Source organism: Ornithorhynchus anatinus, chromosome 8 (genome assembly GCF_004115215.2).
Source record: "Ornithorhynchus anatinus isolate Pmale09 chromosome 8, mOrnAna1.pri.v4, whole genome shotgun sequence".
In the NCBI taxonomy this organism is placed as follows: Eukaryota; Metazoa; Chordata; class Mammalia; order Monotremata; family Ornithorhynchidae; genus Ornithorhynchus; species Ornithorhynchus anatinus.
This window is the reverse complement of record NC_041735.1, coordinates 60,165,753-60,182,103: the sequence shown is the minus strand read 5'-3', so window position 1 is coordinate 60,182,103 and position 16,351 is coordinate 60,165,753. Positions and strand designations below refer to the sequence as shown.

Below are 16,351 nucleotides of genomic sequence, written 5' to 3'. Positions count from 1 at the left end.
TAAAATATTCTTCTTCTTTAAACTAGGTGCTGAAGCCAGCTTTATATTGAGAATTCGTCCTCTAAAGAAGTACCCCGTCGACCTCTATTATTTAGTGGATGTCTCAGCATCTATGCACAATAATATAGAAAAACTAAATTCAGTTGGAAATGATTTATCTCAAAAAATGGCAGACTTTACCCGTGATTTTCGACTTGGATTTGGATCATATGTGGATAAAACCGTTTCACCTTATATCAGCATTCACCCGGGGAGAATTCGAAATCAATGCAGGTAAGTTCTGGAGGGTCATCAATGGTGAAGAGGTAACCAAAAAATGGGCATTTTCATATGGGGATGTTTAGGTCTGATTTAGAGTCCTGCAGTTTCACTGTTGAAGACACTTTATTTATGAAGTTAAGAGTTTAGGAAGTTTGCAAAGATGCTGGATCCTATCAGACATCTCTGGGTTGGACTTTAGGTTTGGATTTATTTTTTAATCTGATTTCTTGATTCTGGACATTTTAGAGGGTCTAATAGTGATTTGGAAGGGATGTCAAATACCATCTGTGGTTTCTCCGTAAATGAGCCTATCAGTGATTTGAGTGCTCGCTGTGTGCAGAGCACTCTACTGAGCACATGGGAGAGTCCAATACAGTAGAGTTAGTAGACCCATTCCCTGCCCACAACAACGGTTTAGAGGATAAAAATAAAGATTGAAAATCACTGGGTTGAAAAGTGGAACCACTGACTTGGCAAGGTAATAACCCCATTCGCTGAGCTCTAAAGATTTGTCTGCCAGCCCCCTAAATTATTCAATGGAAATTCAACATTGTGTCCTTCCTTCTACTTTTGTCCTAAAGGAACTTGCCTGCTCTCTTCATAGCCTTTTTCTCATCTCTGCCAAAATATTGCTTCAACAAATAGAAAGGTTCAACCTCTGACATTGAGCACAAGGAGGTTTGTGATTCTATGTGGCGGAAAGAGAATTGGGAGGCTTGAAGAGTAGTTGTCCCTCAGCAGCTAGATCAGAGTTAGCCCAGTGCTCCAAGAACAAATTGCCTAAGTTAAAAATACTGCCAAATATCACATAAAACTGAAATCATCAAAGAATCCAGAAATCAAAATCAGGCCAAAGAAAAAAATGATCAATCAGTAGTATTTATTGAGCCCAGAACCCTGTACTAAGTGTTGAAAGGGTACAGTAGTTAGCAGACATGAGCACTGTCCTCAAGGAGCTTGCATTCTAATGGTTCATTAAAAAGACTTTATTGAAATTTTCATTAAAAATAGTCTCTTAATTTGCATTGTTAGATTAAACTTTTTCTCTCAGAATTTACTATCTGGCTGGTTAGGTGTAGCAATTTATGCTGTGGCTTTAAATATTTCACTCTTTTTAATCCAACATGTTAGGAATGATATGCAGTAATATCAGACTTCTTCTAGTCACACTGATTCAAGTAGAGGCATTTAAAAATAGCTTGTCAGGAGGAAATGTGTTACCACCTCACAAATAAATGGCAACAGTTCATTGTTGGTATCAGGTGCTTTAAAGGAAAGGGCAGAGATCTGGGACTCAGAGGACCTGGGTTCTAATCCCATTGTGTCACTGTGGACAAATCACTTAACTTCTCTGTGCTTCAATTTACTCATCTATAAAATGGGGATTCAATAACTGTTCCCCTTTCTATTTAGTCATCAAGTCCCACGTCAGGCAGGGACTGTGTATGACCTAATTTTCTTCTATCGACCCCAGTGCTTAGTTTAGTACTTGGCACCTGGTAAGCTCTCAATGCAAACTATTATCATCATCATCATATTTACATTTATGTTTTCTGTCGCAGTCAGTATGATTTAGACTGTATGCCGCCTCATGGATACATTCACGTCCTGCCGCTTACGGAGAACGTAACAGAGTTTGAAAAGGCAGTGAACAAACAAAAGATCTCTGGAAATATTGATACCCCAGAAGGTGGTTTTGATGCCATGCTGCAAGCAGCTGTGTGCCAGGTAAGAAGGTTTTAGCACAATGTTTTGAACTATCAATCAATCAATAGTATTTATTGAGTGCTTACTGTGTGCCCAGCATTGTACTAAGCACTTGAGAGAGTAAAATATAACAGAGTTGGTAAGGTGGAATGCTCCACTGGAGGGCTGTTTTGAGAAGTGCATTTTTTTACCGATTCAAAGAGTGAAAATGAAACAAAATAAACTCTCAATTTTAAGGGCAGGTTAATTCCAAGAAATGATATGGGGCAAAGATGGTGTACTCTTGGCACTGTAAAGAATTGTGTTATTATACTACCTTTCCCTGTGCAATTCCTCAACAATTCTACACTTATGAAAAATGGAGGTGGGGGAGGGGGGAAAATAATCTGTCAAATCCCCAAACCCATCACTGGGTATTTGATTCCACCTCTGTTTTTCAATAAAACCAGGCCCTCCTCCTTCTGTGCCAACATTTCCCAACCCCATGTTACAGAATGCCAAAAGCTCCATTTTGTTGTCTTCTTATGCTGTCAAGCCATCTCCGACCCATAGCGACTCCATGGACACATCTCTCCCAGAACGCCCCACCTCCATCTGCAATCATTCTGGTAGTATATCCCTAGAGTTTTGTTTATCCGTAGAGTTTTCTTGGTAAAAATAGGTAAGCGGTTTAACACTGCCTTCTTCCGTGCAGTAAACTTAAGTCTCTGCCCTCGACTCTCTCTTGCCGCTGCTGACCAGCACAGGTGAGTTTCCACTTGTAGGAGATTACCTTCCACTTGCAAGCCATTGCCCAAGCTAGGAATGCAATGGATATGCCTCTGTTCGACTCTCCCTTCCGTAGCCAAGACTGGTAGAGTCCTGGAAACTCACCAGATGCGATCCTGAGAGAGGTCAATTTTGTTGCACTCAATCCTAATAAAATATTTTTCAAATTTGAGATTTAAAACAGTATGGTATTTACTTGTCACTTAGTTAATTATGCAGATCTGACTGTCCTTCAAACTTGAAGATGCTGTGCTGACATCAATTTCTTGGTACCGGGATCGATTAGTCTGTAAGCCTATCATTGGGCAGGGATTGTCTCTATCTGTTGCCGAATTGTACATTCCAAGTGCTTAGTACAGTGATCTGCATATAGTAAGCGCTCAATAAATACTATTGAATGAATGAATTAGAGCTCAGGACTGTATTTCCCATAAAAGATCACTTAGCGGGTCATCCCTCTCTTTGCTCTAGAGCCATATCGGTTGGAGGAAAGAAGCTAAAAGATTGCTGCTTGTGATGACGGATCAGACGTCTCATCTAGCCCTAGATAGCAAATTGGCAGGAATCGTAGTGCCCAACGATGGAAAATGCCACCTGAAAGATAATGTATACGTCAAATCAACGAGCATGGTAATGTACCAATACTGTTCCATCCAAGCCTCGAGTTGAACGCTCAAAAACCAAATGTCTAGCTTAGCTGTGTTTGTGCCCATTTGAATCCAATGAGTCGTAGGCCCCAGGAACAAGATGTGAGGAAGGAAAAATATTATAGTGTTTATTTATAAAATATTTTGCTTTTTACTGGGCTTTGGGGGGTTTTTTAATGGTGTTTGTTAAGCACTTACTATACGCCAGGCACTGTACTAAGCCCTAGGGTAGCAACAAGGCACAGTTCTTGTCCCACTTTGGGCTTCCAGCCTTGATCCCCATTTTACAGATGAGGTAACTGAGACACAGAGAAGTTAAATGACTTGCCCAAGGTCACAAAGCAGACAAGTGATGGAGCCAGGATTAGAACCAAGGTCCTTTGGCTCCCAGACCCATGCATGCCCTTTCCACTAGACCATGCTGCTTAATTGCCTAGTGTACCCCTAATAAACCAGGAGAAGCAGCGTGGTTTTGGGAGAAGCAGCATGGTTTAGCAGCAAGAGCAAAGACTTGGGAGTCGGAGGTCAGGGTTCTAATCCTGGCTCCGCCACTTATCAGCTGTGTGACTTTGGACAAGTCACTTAACTTCTCTGTGCCTCAGTTACCTCATCTGTAAACTGGGGATTAAGACCGTGAGCCCCACATGAGACAACCTGATTACCTTGTATCTCCCCCAGTTCTTAGAACAGTGCTTGGCACATAGTAAGTGCTTAACAAATACCATCATTATCGTTATTATTATTAACAGTAGACAGAGCAGAGCATAATCTTCACATCTAATAGACCACCGCTTCAAAGTCCTACTAAATTACATCTTCTCCAGGAAGCCTCCCTTGACTAACCTCTCATCTCTCCATCCTGTTTTCCCTCCCTATTGCATCATCTATGCATTTGAGTTTATACTCCCAAAGCACTTAATTAGGTTCTCAGCCTATCTCTCTCCCCAACAGCATTTCTGTTTATATCTCCTACCTGTAATTTATTTTACCCTCTGTCTCCGCAGCTAGATTATAAATTCCTTGAGGGCCGAGGTCAGGTCGATTTACTCTACTGTAGTACTAATAATAACATAGTGCTTACAATGTTCCAAGCCCTGTGCTAAGGGCTGGGGTAGGTACAAGATAATCAGGTTGGAATAGGATTCAACCCCCATTCATTGAATCGTATTTATTGAGCACTTATTATGTGCAGAGCACTGTACTGAGTGCTTGGAAAGTACAATTCGACAACAGATAGAAACAATCCCTACCCCATTTTACAGATGAGGACACTGAAGCACAAAGAATCCATTAATCAATGAATGGTATGGTTACTGTGTGCATAGCAGTGTATTAAGCACCGTACCCAAGGTCACACAGCAGACAAGTAGCAGAGAACGGGTTAGAACTCAGATTCTCCGACTCCCAGGCCTGTATGCTTTCCACTAGGTTATGCTGCTTCTTTAGCTCTAGGTCAGTGCTCTGCACACAGTAAGGTCTCTAAGTTCCATTGATTCGTGGATTAATTGGCAATCTATGAAAAGACCAATGGTACATTAGTCATGTGTCTTCAGCTGAGGAGGAACAAAGCAAAATCAATCAGATAATAGTATTCATTGAGCTCCTACCTGATCCAGTGGGAGAGTTGGACAGCATCCCACCTCTGCCACTTGTCAGCTGCGTGACCGTGGGCAAGTCACTTAACTTCTCTGTGCCTCAGTTACCTCATCTGTAAAATGGGCATTTAGATTGTGAGCCTCACGTGGGACATCCTGATGACCCTGTGTCTACCCCAGCACTTAGAACAGTGCTCTGCACATAGAAGCACTTAACAAATACCAACATTGTTAAAATAAATTACCTTCTGTAGGCTGTGAGCCCCATCTGGGACAGGAGCTGCATTTGATCTGATTACATTGTGTTTAACCTAGTGTTTAGTACAGTGCTTGGCACAGAGTGAGGGCTTAAATTACGAGGAGGGGGAAGAAATGGAATTTAAAGATATGTTCAAAGGTGCTCCAGCGGGCAGTACCCAGAAAGAAATATATTCATTATTTAGCAAGTGAATACATCATCACCATTCAGAGGCTCATTTTGGGCTGACCCATCCGGTCTCCATTTAATCCCTGAAGACTAAAGGAAGCCTGCTTGGTATCAGATGGTGGGCATTGTTGCATGGCTCAGTGGAAAGAGCACGGGCTTTGGAGTCAGAGGTCATGAGTTTGAATCCCAGATCTGCCACTTAGCTGTGTGACTGTGGGCAAGTCACTTCACTTCTCTGTGCCTCAGTTACCTCATCTGTAAAATGGGGATTAAGACTGTGAGCCCCACGCGGGACAACCTGATTCCCCTGTGTCTACCCCAGTGCTTAGAACAGTGCTCTGCACATAGTAAGCGCTTAACAAATACCAACATCATCATTATTTATTATTGTGAAGAGTAAATAGCAGTTTGAACCAGACTGCTCATTTTTCTCAACATTCCTCAGAGTTGGTCTGTGGGATAACGCTCTGCTGTGAAGCCAGTAAGGACTTCCTTGGGGGAGAAGGACAAGACGTCACTCATATCTTCAGGGGCCGAGCCCCAAGACCATTCCGCTTTCAGAGTTGGCACATGCATGACATGAAATGTGTAGCTAGTGAGATTTAGGTCTCTCTGAATACCCTGTCGGCAGCCTCTTCATAGGGATTCTATTTAGTCTTGATTCTATTTAGTTGCCATTGTTTTTATGAGATGTTCTTCCCCTCGACTCTATTTATTGCCATTGTTCTTGTCTGTCCGTCTCCCCCGATTAGACTGTAAGCCCGTCAAAGGGCAGGGACTGTCTCTATCTGTTGCCGACTTGTTCATTCCAAGCGCTTAGTACAGCACTCTGCACATAGTAAGCGCTCAATAAATACTATTGAATGAATGAATGAATGGAAGCAGCATGGCGTAGTGTTTAGAGCACGGGTCTGGGAGTCAGAAGGTCATGGGTCCTAGTCCCGGCTCTGCCATTTGTCTTTTGGGTGGCCTTGGGCAAGTCGCTTCACTTCTCAGGACCTCAGTTATCTCATCTGTAAAATGGGGATTAAGACTGTGAGCCCCATGTGGGACAGGGACTGTGTCCAACCCAATTTGCTTCATTCATTCATTCATTCATTCATTCATTCAATCAATCATATTTATTGAGCTTACTGTGTGCACAGCACTGTACTAACTGCTTGGAAAGTACAATATGACAATAAAGAGAGAGAATCCCTGCCCACAAGGGGCTTGTACCCACCCCAGTGCTTAGTATAACGCATAGTAAGGGCTTAACAAGCACCACGGTTGTTATTACTTTGTGTGACTTTAGTTAAACCATAGCACTTATACTGTAGCCTTTTCAAGCTTTCCACACTCACCAGGCCTTCGCTAACGTTCCAGTGGATACAAATGAAAAAAGCCAGCCTGCCTGTGGCCAGACAGCCACTTTATTCTCCCCTTTAATACTTAAGGAACTAACTCTGTGCTACTAAGCTGTGACCTCAGAATGAGATGGACAATTAGAGTTTCAACTTCCGGGCTCTTCTTTCAGTTTTTCAAATGTGAACTGCCCCCTTGTTTCTCAGCAGGGTCGCAAGGTCAGCCCAGTCTTAAACATTGTTACTTCTCATCCTGCCTCACCGGCTCATGGCTCAGCCTACTTTTGGCTGGGATCTGTGGGGCAGGCATGTCAGCTGCAGTCCTGGAATGGACTGGACTTTGAAGAGCCTAGGGGGAGCTGCCTCCATCACTGCTCTTCAATAAGGGGAATTGTAGGGGCGGGGCTTGGGAAAAGGGGAAGAAGAAGGGGAGTTGAAGGGGAAAGTTTCAGGGTAGAAGGATAATAATAATAATAACAATTATGGTGCTTGTTAAGCTCTTACTATATACCAAGCACGGTTCCAAGTGCTGGATTAGAGACAAGTTAATCAGGTTGGGAAATAGTATTAATCCCCATTTTACAGATGAGGGAACTAAAGCACAGAGAGGTTTAGTGACTTGCCCAAGGTCACGCAGCAGCCAGGAGGCAGAGCCGGGATTAGAACCCATGTCCTTCTGACTTCCAAGTCCATGGTCTGTTCCCTAAGCCATGCTGTTTCTCAGCGTGGCTTGGAAGGAACGGACTGCGGGGCCTATAGCTATAATACTATGAATACAGCCTTATATGTGTTCTGAGCTAATAATAATCATAATTGTAGTATTTAAGTGCTATATGCCAAGCACTCTAATAAATCCTGGGGTAGATACATCGTGAGCAGATCGGACGCAGTCCCTGACCCACATGGGACTCACATCTAAGAGAGAGGGATGTTGAGTATGTAATCCCCTTTATACAGATGAAGAAACTGAGACCCAAAGAAGTGAAGTGACTTGCCCATGGTCACACAGCAGCTAATTTCGGCTCCACCACTTGTCTGCTGTGTGGCCTTGGGCAAGTCGCTTCACTTCTCTGAGCCTCAAGTACCTCAACTGTGAAATGAGGATTGAGAATGTGAGCCCATATGGGAGGATTGAGAATGTGAGCCCATATGGGACATGGACTGCATCCAACCTTATCTGCTTGTATCCACCCCGGTTTATAGTACCGTGCTTGCCACATAGTAAGTGCTTAACAAATGCCACAATTATTCCTCCAAGACTGTAAGCTTGTTGGAGAAGCAGCGTGGCTCAGTGGAAAGAGCCTGGGCTTGGGAGTCAGAGGTTGTGGGTTCTAATCCCAGCTCTGCCACTTATCAGCTGTGTGACTTTGGGCAAGTCACTTAACTTCTCTGTGCCTCAGTTACTCCATCTGTAAAATGGGGATGAAGGCTGTGAGCCCCACGAGGGACAACCTAATGACCTTGTATCTACCCAGCGCTTAGAACAGTGCTTGGCACATAGTAAGCGCTTCACAAATACCAACATTATTATTGTTATCATTGTGGGCCGGGATTGTATCTGTATATTGTCATATTGTACTCTCCCAAATGTTTAGTACAGTGCTGTGCACACAGTAAGCCCTCAATAAATATGATTGAATGAATGAAAGTGATAGAGCCGAGATTAGAAGCAAGGTCTCCTGATTCCCTGGCCAGAATTGAGCTAAAATCTCTCTCTGTGGATCAGCAATGGGTATCTCTTGAGAGATGTAATAAGGCCTAAAATGAATTAACAACTTCATTAGCTTGTTGTTGTCTTGCTGGATTATAACAATATTAAATTAAGTCCCAGTTCATATGTAGTCCTCTTTTTTATATTAATTGAATATTCAGATAAAGGCTTTTTCTGAACTCCATATGCCAGATTTTTCTGCTTAATAAATACAAGGACTGAATTCTCTGACTCTGGAGCAGGGAGTCAGTGGTATTAAATGCAATCCCAGACCACTTAATACCATGCCAATTTTCTGGATGTCTGCTTTGCTATGTAGGAAGAAATAAACCAGAGGATTTGGCTACCATAAGTTAAAGAATGGGAGATCACTATTATATACAGTGTAATTTACCAAAAAAAACCCATTATTTGTACATGTTTATAATGCAGTAACCAAGCAGATCCCAGTCATCGTAACAATTGAAGAAATTAAGTTTACACCACCTTAAAATAACCCTAAGGATGAACCTGGGTTCATCCTTTTTCGAGATACTTTGTATTTTGATTGATTAACTTCAGAATCCAACATTAATTAACAATCATATATTAATCATTCAAAAACTTCTGGGAAAAAATAGCTTAGTGGAAAGAGCCCAGACTCGGGAATCAGAGGACATGGGTTCTAATCCCAGCTCTGCCACTTGTCTGCTGTTTGACCTTGAAAAGCCACTTAACTTCTCTCTGCCTCAGTTACCTCATCTGTAAAAGGGGAATTAAGATTCTGAGCCCCACATGGGATAACCTGATTACCATGTATCTATCCCAGTGCTTAGAACAGTGCTTAGCACATAGTAAATGCTTAACGAATACCATACATATTATTAAAAAGGTGGCCTTTGTTATGATGGCAACTTGACTCCTTCTCCCAAGCGCTTAGTACAGTGCTTTGCACCGAGTAAATAAATATGTGCTCTCAATAAATACAATTGAATGAATGAATGAATGAAAGTGGATACTTTTCTGGCAGTTTTCTCCATTCTCCAAGGCCCACTGCATTTCTTAAATTCTAGTCCTATACCTTGGGCAGAAATTGCCTCTGATGAACCATGGTGCCCTCCTCCTGCTCCTTTCTGATTTCTAAATTTACGTCGAAAAGGTCTCCAAGGAAGTGTGAGGGAAGAAGAATAATGTGCTGTTACTGCATTCCCTTGCATCCTCCCTGTTGCCCTCCAAGAGCCTCTTATTTCTGTTCATTATTTTCCAAGTTCAGGAGAGCAATCTGGATTAGGTTAGATGGAGGGGGAGTTTCGTTTAGAGTAGCAATGAGGTCACTGGAACTGGACAGCTAGCTGAGATGGGGGTGGTTTTGCCCGGCTAGAGAAAGGGACGACAGAAAGATAAAACGCAAGAAGCTTTATGAAGGAAGGGGAAAGGGCTCCAGTCAGGACAATTAATCCCTTCTATACTGTTGTCAACAGTGACTTAATTAAACATCTGCTATAAGTTTGTATTGAAAGAGACAATCTGCTTGAATGGATTTGGAATTTTCTCTTGAAACTTCTCCTTTCACTGGGGAAATTTCCATGGGTTTGGAGAATACACTGGTCAGGTTTTGAAACCCAACCGAGGCCATTTACAAGATCTCACCAAAATAGAATTTTCTAGTATTTAAATATATATGCCCTTGTTTAATAGGGCTTCTACTTCTAAGATATTTTTAAAAAATGAATATGGCCCTGAAGACTGCTTGCCTATTAGATGTTTCTTTAGACACAATATTATGATGAATTACGAATAAATGATTAGAAACATATGGATTAAATTTCCTTTAAAATTTTCATGGGTTTAAAAATTAAGGGGGAAAATGCTTAGCACAGTGTGGTTAGATTTTGCAGAATCAAAAACCTAACTTAAAATAGGTTGTAGTTTTTAAATTGGAGTACAGCTAGAGTTACCCAACCTTACTTTTTTGCAATGAGTTGATAGATTTTATGCTATCATACTTAACATCAAATGTTTGAGCAAAATAGAGAACCAGCGTGACTTAGTGGAACGAGCACAGGCCTGAGAGTCAGAGAACGGCAGCGGGTTCTAATCCCGGCACCATCATTTGCCTGCTGTGCGGCTTTGGGGAAGTCACTTAACTTTTCTGTGCCTGAGGCTCCTCATCTGTAAAATGGAGATTATTAACTCCTACTCTCTCCTACCTAGACTGTGAGTCCCTTATGGGGCAGGGACTGTGTCCAATCTAATAACCTTGAATCCATCCCAGCCTTTAGAACGGTGTGCTATTTTGCTATTTCCTAAGCACTTACTATGTGCCACGCAGTGTACACAGGGTGAGATAGATACAAGATAATCAGGTCCCACATGAGTTTCACAGTCTAAGTAGGAGGTACAACAGGTATTGAATCCCTATTTTGTGGACGAGGGAATTGAGGCACAAAGAAGTTAAATAACTTACCCAAGGTCAACCAGCAGGTTAATGGCAAAGCTGGGATTTAGTACTCAAGTCAGTCAGTCATCGTCAGTCAGTCAATCATATTTATTGATTGCTAACTGTGTGCAGAGCATGGTATTAAGCACTTGGAAGCGTACAACAATAAACAGATCCATTCCCTGCCTACAGTGAGCTTACAGTCTAGAGAAGAGACAGATATTAATATTAAAAATAATTACAGATATGTGCATAAGTGCTGTGGAGCTGAGAGCGGGGATGAACCCAAGTCCTCTGACCTAGGCCTGGGCTTTTTCCACTAGGCCACACTGCTTTTCTCATTAATTAATTTTTCCCTAATTAATGAATTGCCCAAAGCAAGCACTGAAGCAGTGCTGATAGCAGGACAGGTCTAATGGTCAGGGCTTTTGTGGAGAATGGATGACAACAGCACACCTAAGCAGTTGTTGTCCAGAAAATTAAAAGGTGGCACACAGAAGCCAGGAGAACAGAACATACGATTTAAAGACAGAGTGAAGTACAATAGGAGACACAGGAGTAGATTGTCAATTCATTCAATTGTATTTACTGAGAGCTTACGGTGTGCAAAGCCCCGTACTAAGCTCTTGAGAAAGAACAATGCAACAGTGAGCAGACACATTCCCTGCCCATAATGAGTTTATAGTCTAGAAATCTGTTGCAGGATCACAGCAGGAGACGGCCTGCCCTAGCAAGAAGAAACCAGGAGATGGGTTGCTCTTCCCGACCACTTCATGTAGGTCGGACTCCCAAGAAGATGCCTCAAGCCTTGTGCAGAGCACTGTACCGAGCCCTTGACCTAGTGGATAGAGCACGGGCCTGGGAGTCAAAAGGTCGTTGGTTCTAATCTTGGCTCTGCCACTTGTCTACTGTATGACCTTGGGCAAGTCACTTCACTTCTCTGGGTCTCAGTTATCTTATCTGGAAAATAAGGATTGTGACTGTGAGCCCCATGTGGGTTAGAGATTGTGTCCAACCAGATTTGCTTGTATCCACCTCAGCGTTTAGTACAGTGCCTGGCACATAGTAAGCACTTAACAAATACCATAATAATAATTATTATTATGATTAGAGTTGGTATTCCTACTAATGTCTGTCTCCCCTTCTAGATTATAAGGCTGTTATGGGCAGGGATCATGTCAGCTAATTCTGTGGTACTGTACTCTCCCAAGTGCTTAGTACAGTGCTCTGCACATCTTAAGTTCTCAGTAAATATGATTGATTGACTGGTAGACAGGATCTTGCCCTCAAGGAACTTACAGAGTAATAGAAAAACAGACAGTACCCGAATAGGCTGCACAACATGGCAGGAAGGTTCAGTCCCCCATCAGTCTTTGTGGCCACACTCATAAAAATAATAATAATGATGGTGGTATTTGTTAAGCACTTACTATTTGACAACCACTGTACTAAGCCCAGGGGTAGATAAAAGCAAATTGAGTTGGATAGGCCCTTGCTCTATCCACTACGCCATGCTGCTTCTCATATACACAGACAGGATTTTACTGTTTTTATGGCATTTATTAAACACTTACTATGTTCCAGGCAGTGTACTGAGCACTGGTGTAGATACAAGCGAATCAGATTGGACACAGTTCATGTCCCACATGGGTCTCAGAGTCTTAATCCCCATTTTACAGGTGAGGTAGCTGAGGTACAGAGAATTGAATGACTTGCCCAAGGACACACAGCAGATACGTGACAGAGCCAGGATTATAATTCAGGTCCTCTGCCTCCCAATCCCATGATCTTTCCACTGGACCATGCTGCTTCCCAACCTCTTATTGTCAGTAGTTTCACCTTCAAAAATGAACTACGTGTGTTTGTAGGTGTGTATTTAGACAATGGCTCCATCCACTCTTAAATTTCACTATCAGTGCAATCAAGGACACAGTTAGCATTCTCTTCCATTTCCTCTGCAAAATAAGATAATGGCTGAAGCCAATGAGACATTTATAAAGCAACGGAGGTCACTGTGGAGCTGTAAAATGCAGTCACAAATCAAATCACTCCTGGCAGAAGTCACAGAGGCCAGGATTGTATAATGTTCTTGCTGGTGTTAGAGCAATCCCCACTGTTGCTATAACAGTTAAATATAGATTAATATTGTTTCAATCTTGGGTTTCAGAAGGATATAACTTTGGCCTTAATTTTGCTCCAGGATTGATCTTGGCTAGTAAACTCTAAGTCTGGTAATGCTTTTTAAGCTTCTTTTTGCAAAAGGCATGTAAACCATTTAAAACACTTTATTCCTGCAAAAATGTGTCTAAAATGAAGACTGATTGGCCTTTACATAACCCTGTAGCCTGGTTTTTAAAAACAAGTTGTTCTGATTAAAAGAAGAACTCAGTTTTAAGGGTTTGTAAATACCTGTTTGAAGCAGATAGATGCAACCAAGGTTAGGGCAAAAGTGAAACTAATGTATTTAAGCTTTTGTCCCTGTGCAGTTGCCAAAACAAATTAGCTTTAACTGAAATGGTCTGGTAAAATTTGGCCATAAAGAAAACAGAACTGGTATACGATGGGAGAAGGAGAGCCAAAGATTGAGGGGAGCTTGGGCTTGAATCACATGGTATGGAGCAAAATTTTAAGTAATTTGATCAGCAGGTCTCCTGCAATAGAGATATGGTGAAAATTAAAACAAATAATGCAGGTGGAGTTTATATTCATGCCTAGATTATCATTAGTGTTATTGTTATTATTGTTGTTGCTATTTTATTTGTTTAGCGCTTACTTTGTGTCAAGTGGTTCAATGCACTGGGGTAGATACAAGATAATGAGGTTACCACAGTCCCTGTCCTGCATGGGGCTCACAGCCCAAGTAGGAGGGAGAACAGGTTTTGAATCCCCATTTTACAGTTGAGGAAACTGAGGCACAAGGAAATTAAGTGATTTGCCCAAGATCACAGAGCAAGCCATTGGCAGATTCAGAATTAGAACCCAGGTCCTCTGATCCCCAGGCCCATATTCTTTCCACTAGGTCCTGCTGTTTTTCATGCTTGAAAGGAGACTAGCACTTTACCACCTGTGGAAGCTTAAATAATGTTTACACTCAAGATTAGTGTTAACTCTCTTGTTCAAGAAACATGTAAGTGCTCCCAAACTTGGGTATACATACACACGTGTACAGCTACAGAGTGCACAGTTTGTCTCACATTTGAAGATGACACCATTCATTGCATCTGAGATTAGTGTGCTAAAGTAGACTGTAAGCCCGACGAACGGCAGGGACTGTCTCTATCTGTTGCCGACTTGTTCATTCCAAGCGCTTAGTACAGTGCTCTGCACATAGTAAGCTCTCAATAAATACTATTGAATGAATGAAAGTATGGTTAAGAAGATGGGTGCATGACTCACAATCAGTCTTCTTTATTGAGCACTTACTGTGTGCAGTGCAGTGTAATAATAATAATGATGATGGTATCTGCTAAGCGCTTACTATGTGCCAAGCACTGTTCTAAGTGCTGGGGGGTGGGGGAGAATTCAAGATAATCAGGTTGTCCCACGTGGGGCTCACAGTCTTAATCCCCATTTAACAGATGAAGTAACTGAGGCACCAAGAAGTTAGGTGACTTGCCCAAAGTCACACAGCTGAAAGTGGTGGAGCTGGGATTAGAACCCATGACCTCTGACTCCCAAGCTCGTGCTCTTTCCACTGAGCCATGCTGCTTCTCTATGTACTAAGCACTTGAGAAAGAGTACTGGAATGCCCTCCCACTTCATATGTGACAGATGATCACTCTCCCCACCTTCAAAACCTTATTAAAAATCACATCTCCGCCATGTAGCCTTCCCTAAGTAATCCATCATTTCCTTTTCTTCCACTACCTTCTGTGCTGCTCTTGCAGTGGGTTTGCACCTTTCATTCTTACCCCCCCTCAGCCCCACAGCACTTACGTACATATCTGTAATTTATTTATATTCATGTCTGCCTTCCCCATCTAGACTGCAAGGTCACTGTCGCAAGGGAATATATCTACCAACTCAGTTATATCGTCCTCTCCCGAGAGTTTAGAACAGTGTTTTGCACAGAGTAAGCACTCAATAAATAAGATTGATTGATTACAATATGACAGATCTGTTAGATGTGTTCCCTGCCCAGTAGGAGCTTACAGTCTAGAGGGAGAGACAGACGTTAAAATAAATTACAGATATGTACATGAGTGCTATGGGGTTTAGGGTGAGGCAAATAAAGGGTACAAATCCAAGTGGAAGAACAACATGGAAGGGAGAGGAAATAAGGGAATTGAAGGCTTAGTCAGAGAAGTCCTACCAACTAAATTGTTTTACCAACTCCAGAAAGAGCACAGGCCTGGGAGTTAGAGGAACTGTGTTCTAATCCCAGCTCTGGCACTTGTCTGCTGTGTGACCTCAGGCAAATCACTTAACTTCTCTATGCCTCAGTCACCTCATCTGTAAAAAGGGAATTGAGACTGTGAGCCCTTTGTGGGACATGAATTGTGCCTGACCCAATTATCTTGTATCTATCCCAGTGTTTAATACAGTGCCTGGCACATAGTAAGCACTTAATAAATATATAAAAAAGCAAAATGAAGACGCCTGCTGTACTCTCCTAAGTGTTTAGTACAATGTCCTGCATATGGTAAGCACTCGATAAATACCACTGATTGACTGAATTCCTAATTTAATAAGATTTTGAAGGTGGGGAGAGTGATCTTCTGTCAGACATGAAGTGGGAGGGAGTTCCAGGCCAGAGGTAGGACTTGGGCAAGGGGTTCACAACAAAAGAGACAAGATCAAGATCAAATGAGTAGGCTGGCGATAGAGGAGTGAAGTGAGCATCCTGGCAGAAAATCAGCAAGGTAAGATAGGAGGGGAAAAGGTGACTGAGTGCTTTAAAGCCAGTAGTAAGGAGTTTCTATTTGATGTAGAGTTGGATGGGGAACTACTGGAGATTCTTGAAAAGTGGGAAAATGTGGACTGAATATTTTTTTTTAGAAAAATGACCTGGGCAGCAGAGTGTGTAGGTAAAAATTACTCTTTTCTGACATGCTGCTAGGTGCTGTTTGCATTTCGTCTCCTTGGTGTTCTCCCAAAGCCTTTGTGTCCAGGTAGTCATCGCATTTCTTTTTGCTGTATGCTTAGCTGATCTGTCTTCTGCTTCTGTCTCCCAACTGTCTGCTTCTAGGGCACCTCAAACAAGATCTTCACAGGATCCTTGAAGCTTTTCTTTTATCCATCCCATTTCCAGTTTCCCCCTTTTTGCCTCACTTAATGTGGTTGTTTGGGTAACCTAGCCAGGTAAAAGTAGAATGGGATGAGGTGTGCTTCGATATTGGTGGTCTGGTTGTGTTCTAAGACCACAAATGAACTATGAAATTGGAGATGCTTAGTGAAAGGAACTTATATGGTATCAAACCTATTTCTCGTGGCATCCGGGAAGCAGCATGGCATAGTGGATAGAACAAGGGCC

At 42.2% G+C, this 16,351-nt stretch overlaps 1 protein-coding gene across 2 annotated transcripts in view; it reads left to right on the top strand.

The window, feature by feature from the left end:
* The window catches only part of ITGB8 (integrin subunit beta 8), an 84,204-nt gene that overhangs the window by 33,653 nt on the left and 34,200 nt on the right, over positions 1-16,351 (top strand). For both annotated transcript variants that reach the window (XM_039912927.1, XM_029071165.2), the window contains exons 4-6: positions 27-273; positions 1,824-1,989; positions 3,208-3,366. In XM_039912927.1, the coding sequence (XP_039768861.1) occupies positions 27-273; positions 1,824-1,989; positions 3,208-3,366 (572 nt within the window). The remainder of the gene's footprint in view (positions 1-26; positions 274-1,823; positions 1,990-3,207; positions 3,367-16,351) is intronic.